Source organism: Cucumis melo, chromosome 8 (assembly GCF_025177605.1).
Source record: "Cucumis melo cultivar AY chromosome 8, USDA_Cmelo_AY_1.0, whole genome shotgun sequence".
NCBI lineage: Eukaryota > Viridiplantae > Streptophyta > Magnoliopsida > Cucurbitales > Cucurbitaceae > Cucumis > Cucumis melo.
The window spans coordinates 5,011,371-5,017,159 of record NC_066864.1 but is presented as its reverse complement, the minus strand read 5'-3'; the positions used below and the strand labels follow the sequence as shown (position 1 = coordinate 5,017,159).

The 5,789-nt window shown below is 30.8% G+C and overlaps 1 protein-coding gene across 1 annotated transcript; it reads right to left on the bottom strand.

Annotated features, from left to right (window-relative positions):
• Window positions 1-1,950: 1,950 nt before the first annotated feature.
• Window positions 1,951-4,253, bottom strand: LOC103484950 (homeobox-leucine zipper protein ATHB-6-like). The gene is made up of 3 exons (XM_008442350.3): window positions 3,519-4,253; window positions 2,893-3,266; window positions 1,951-2,794 (listed from the first exon to the last, which is right to left on the bottom strand). Exons 1-3 carry the CDS (start codon window positions 3,577-3,579, stop codon window positions 2,255-2,257), a joined length of 975 nt encoding a protein of 324 aa, XP_008440572.1. The 5' UTR covers window positions 3,580-4,253; the 3' UTR covers window positions 1,951-2,254.
• Window positions 4,254-5,789: the final 1,536 nt, after the last annotated feature.

Genomic DNA, 5,789 nt, shown 5'->3' with positions numbered 1-5,789 from the left:
AAAAACTTAATTTCACTTCTTTTTAAATCTTTTCTTGGAAAACAATAATAATTAATGCAATGCAAATTTTTTTACACTGTGGAGCTTTTTAGAGGCAAAAGAAATAAATAAAAAAAAAGGACAATGTACTTTCTCACATTTTTATTATCGATGATTCAAATATTATTGTTATTTAAGGGCTTATTTTGTAAATTTGTTCATTTTTCATATTTTGCAAATCCACTTATCTTTGTTCACTCTATATATTTTTTTCCCCTTTCTTTATTTCAATAATAAAGACAATTAAGATGAGAAAAGTTGTAGTTCATGATAGGTACTTTTAAATTTAGTGCAACAATTGAATTGTTTTTATATAAACGTTTCATTAGAATCTTTCTACCAATCTTTTAAATATGTTAGACGTTGGAAATGTAACATCAAGATCTAGTTCTAAAATTTACCTCATTGTACTTAAATTGCTTTGAAAACATAGAGATATCATTACAATAAACAAACTACTTGTAAATTGTTATGTGTGGAACAATGAAGAAAATGCAATATGATATTTGTTTTCATCTCTAAATTAAAATGTACAATCGAATATTGTTATTTATCCACATTCTATTATTTGCACTTTTTTTTCATCCATCTCTTCTAACTGTACATTAAAAAAAAAAAAAAAAAACATCTTTAATTGATTTATATATATGAGTGATGATTAGAAAGCTAAGAGATATCCCTTATAAGATATAAGTACACTAAATAATATAAGTTCTCATTTCAAGTTTGGAAATGAGTGTTGTTTTTATGTACTTTCAATCAATGACAAAGTGATCAATCTTCTTTGGTAAATTTTTCAACCATTAGTTTGTCCTAATTGAACACACTTCAATTCAATCCTTTCATAGATGTGATGATATATACTTTTTTTTCAAAAAAAATAACAACCTAACTTTATTTAACATATCCCTTTTTTTTTTATATATATACATTATAATTTACTTTTGATTTTTTTTTTAAAAAAATTGGATGAATATCAATTGGTGAAAAATATAAAAGTTAAAAAATGTGTCTTTAGAAAAATGTTTGACAAGAATGGTAAAAGTGTGTTTGGTGGGAAAAAAAGAGACAAATAAAGCATTAAAAAGAGATTTTTATATCAACTAGAATTGTTTATTTCTTTTGTTTTTAGTTCTAACATCTTAGGTTTCAACATAATCTTCACTCAAAGTTTAGAAGATTTTCCATTTACAATCAACACTAGAATAAGAATTGTCATTTAACCGAGGTGTAATCGGGTATGGATGAACTAGAAAGAGAAATAAATGGAACTCAAAATTGAGGATATATTCTTATATCCGAGAAAAATCCAAGAACCAAAAGACTCAAACTTGTTATAAGATAAATGAGTCGTTGTTCCACTCGTTATCAATTGATTTTTTTATTTAATATTGAAAAACTCGAAACATTGAACACTTTCCATTTGAACATTTTTTTTCCTTATTAAAAAAGATTAATAAATTTTGAAGAGAAAAACTTTCCGAATAGTTTTTTAGTTGAGGGTATGTATGGTTTCTTATTTGAGAATGTGACTGTCCAAACATGAAGGGGCAGTTAAAAAGATTTTCAACTTAAATATCGAACTTCTACTCCTTTCCTACCCAACACAACACAATTGATGAAAACATGACTTCTTCAAATCCTCACATTTCTTTGTTTTTCTTTTTTCCTAATACTTAAAAAAGAATGTTCATTAAAATATAACAAAATTTTAAATAAAAGTTAAAAAAAAGTATTAAATATTTTAATTAGTTTTGTTACTTAAAATATAATTCAAATATCAAACCTATGTGAGTGTTCTTCTTCTTCCTTTGTAAGAAAAATCAGAGTGACTAAAAAGAGAAGAAGAATCAACGAAAGTGTAGGGCATGAAAATTGTTAAGAAATGAAAGGGGGGGAAAAAAGACGGAATAAAAAAGCAAAAGGGAATGATTATTTGTTCATTACAATATTTGTTCTAATCATCCAACCATCCATCCCTTAAAAGTTTCCTTTTTACAGCTTCATTCCAATGAAGACTCTCTTCCCTCTGTCGTCCATTTTCACCCACTTAAATCTCACTCTCTCTCTCTCTCTACCGTCTTTCTCTGGCCGGAGCCGGCAGCTGCTCCCTATTCGACCAATCCCACAGTTTTCTTCCTTTTTATTTTATTATTCTGCACAGTGCGAATTACCAACACTAGATTTTACTCCGCTGATCGGGATGATATTATTTTTAGTTCCACTGATCGGGGCAGTACCAATGCATAGATGGGGCTTGTTCATCGGAGAACAAATTACAGGTCTCTTCTCCGCTGAAGAAATTGTGTTCTTCAATTTTCACAAATTGTTGGGCATTATTATAAGTAGCCTTTTGAAACGGAAAGCAGTTCAAAGACGTCGCCGGAGACGACAGAATTTGGTGATGGCTTTGGAGCATTCCGGCAGTCGCTGATGAAACGACGGCGTTTGGGCTGTTGTCTTCGTTCAATATGGCGCTTGAGTCGCTGTCCGACGACCCATCTTTAAAATCAGGGAATAACGATACTTCAACTCTTTGATCATCGCCGTCATCGGCGCCGACGGTTCTGAAGCTTTCGTAGTCGAAGTCATCGGAATGATCCGAAGCAACGGGAAGAGAAATATGATCCACCGGAAGATGATTAGTTGTTTGTTCAATTAGTAAATTGTCGGATTCCGACACGAAAATCTCTTCTTTTACTGACAAATTGCTCTCCGTCTTCTCTTCTTCAAGCTTGGATTTCAATTCCTTGATCTACAAAACAGAGACAAGCAAATTCAACTCAATAAATTGGGAGAAAAGAAACTTCAAGATTCACTACGAATACTCTCTGGGGTTTTATAAACACCAACCTCTTTAAGCAGAGCATCATTATCCTGTTGAAGGGTATCGAAACTACGCTTGAGAGATTCATAATTGGCTTTGAGGAGGCCATAATCTCTCTCGAGTTGCTTGGTTTTCCATCGTGCTCTACGGTTTTGGAACCAAACAGCAACTTGCCTTGGCTGCAGGCCAAGTTCTTGAGCAAGCTTCACTTTTCTCTCTGGTTCGAGCTTGTTCTCGATCTCAAATGTTTTCTCCAACGCCTTAACTTGATCTACGCTGAGTCTCCTTTTCTTCTCCCCTACATGACAGTGTTCTTCGATGGAGCCTTCTTCATCTAAGCCATCCAACATGGACTGAAACTCCCTGCCATAAACGTGGCTGTTTCTTGGACTCTGTTCCTCTGCAAGTAAGAGTGTGTAATACTAATAAGCCAGATGTACTGCATGATGCATCGCTATTCGTAATGAATCGAGTTGGAAAAGGAAAATCGTAAAGATTCTTGTGAGTGATTGGGTCTAAAAAGGGACAAGAAATTAAAGAAACAAAAGAAAAAATGAACTCACATGGGATGTCGGGAAAATGGAAATTAAGCAATAGTCGAAGAATAAAGAAACGAAAATATATAAAACAAAATTGTCGATTATATTTAAACCTGAAGTAGGACAGACGGACATCAAAGCACCCAAGGAATCTGAGCTGCCATGCCTCTTCATGACGGAAGAAAATTAAGAAAACAACTCCCAAAGTCGGATCAAATAGTTATAGTAACCCCCTAAAACTTTAGAAGCGGTAATTCGTTTGAAGTTTACACAATAAGTTCTAGAAGCTTAAGTAGTGGTTCAAAGTAGCAGAAAACTCTAGAGTTAATGGAAGAAACAGAGGACGTTCCGACTCTGTACAATTTCCCAGTTCGTTCCCCTGTTTCCCCTGGATCTTTCACAATCTTCTTCGATCTTCCTTCCCCCTCTGAACCCATCAAAAGAAAGGTCCAGAAAACAAAACCCAATTCAAATTGATGCTCAAAATGGGAAGAAAAATGGTAAAACCCAACCCAAGTGTCACAGAAGAAGATGATGAAGAAGAAAACAGAGGATTGAGTGATTTCCCAAGAATAAGAACTCTTTCTCTGTCTCTTATATATCTAGTTTCTATGTGTACTGCATTACGGGAGTGCGTGGGTTGAGGGAGAAGCTTTGGGAGTGGGATACGAAGAGGGAAGAAGAGGAGGAAGAAGAAGAAGAAGAAGAGGAAGAAGAAGAAGAAAGAAGAAGAGGGCAGTGTGCAGCCCGATTACGATTAGTCTAATACTTTCTCTCTCTTTAAATAATCCAACTCGTGTCAGAAGTATGGTTAGATTTTAACTGAGGTTGGGTTCACCGGGGTTTGTGGAAACGAAATTCATCTCAAATTCACGCCAAATGCAAATTACAAAGCCACCGCCTATAGCGAGTCGAAACCTCTCTCATTGACCGTACTTTTAAAACGGAGTTATAGGGACAATTTTGGAATTAACATTAAAAAGGAAGAAGAAGAAGAAGAAGAAAAAAAGAAAAAAAAGAAAAAGAAAAAAAATCTCTTTTCGATACTTTGTCTGTGCAGTTGGGAGAAATGTATTATTTTAAATATTAATGTATGTATTAAAATATTATGGTGTCCGTATTACATATTAGTTGTCACTCAGTTTTTGTTTAGTTATTTGAGAGGAGGACTATTGTCATGAACAAATTTTTTTACTTTTATTTTACACTAAGTTTTTATATATATAAATACTCATTTTGGTTTAAATAAACATTTCCTTATATATTTTGATTTTTTTTACTTATTTTTTAATTTTACTGCATCTATTTTCTATCAAAATTAAATATTCTCTCTAATGTTATTTTGTTCTCGATTTTTAACTAATTTTATTCTTTTTTTACTTCAAAATTTTAAAATATATTCCCAAATTATATTTATGATTTTTTTAATCAATATTGCTAGAATTAATTTTGAAAGATTATAGTTAATATTTATTAGATTGTATAAAGACTATAATTGCACGATTGGATTGATAAGAACTAAATTTGAATGAATTGATTTTCTAACTATATATATTTTGAAGAGATATTTTTAAAAACAATAAAATAAATCAAAATATGATAAAATTTTATATTCTACGATAGAAATTGATAGAGTTCTATTAGGTGTGACCATTTGAATCACAAAAATCGAAGCAAACCGAAAATTAAAAAAAAATTTGGTTATGGTTTATTAATTTGAAAATGAAATGAAACATAACCGAGTAGTTAAAAAAAAAAGAGTAAAATTGAATTTAAAACCAACCCGCTTCAAATTTAAATAACAAATTGATACCAAACTGTTTTCAACCCTAATTTTTGTCGATATATAAATATTATATCAATAATATTAGTATTCATCGATAATATCTAAAATTTTACCAAAGTAAAATTTTAACATCACGTGATTTATAATAATTTTTAATGTTATCAAATATTATACTATTTTGAAAAATTTAATGACACGAACCGTATAAATGTGTATAACCTTTATCAACTTATTCAAAATTGTATACTTTAAAAAGTAACACTTATTAAATTAAAATTAAAAATGCATAATTTTTTAAAAAAATATAATAAGCAATTCAAATTTCAATTTAGAAAAAAAGCTTTTGAAAAAGGAAAACAGATTAGAACCACATAAATGCATCATAATAGTGGTGTTATAATTGAAGACTCAGTATTTTTCTAGAAGCTATTTGGAGTACTATTACAAATAAATTGGCATGGGATAAGTACTTACAAAGATACTTAGGATTATAGTTATAAGTTATAATAGGTATGTTTGAATTGTTCGTGTTTGAAACATAAATTATTTTAGTTTGAGTTATAATAATATATTTAATATAAACCTATTTTAGTACGAG

Bases quoted from the DNA above. Each gene is read 5' to 3' on its own strand.
- LOC103484950 (XM_008442350.3), bottom strand. From the start codon at position 3,579: ATGAAGAGGCATGGCAGCTCAGATTCCTTGGGTGCTTTGATGTCCGTC. The intron at 3,267-3,518 runs GTTTAAATATAA...TCTTACTTGCAG, and splicing joins GTCCGTCTGTCCTACTTCAG to AGGAACAGAGTCCAAGAAAC. The intron at 2,795-2,892 runs GTTGGTGTTTAT...TCTGTTTTGTAG, and splicing joins ATGATGCTCTGCTTAAAGAG to ATCAAGGAATTGAAATCCAA.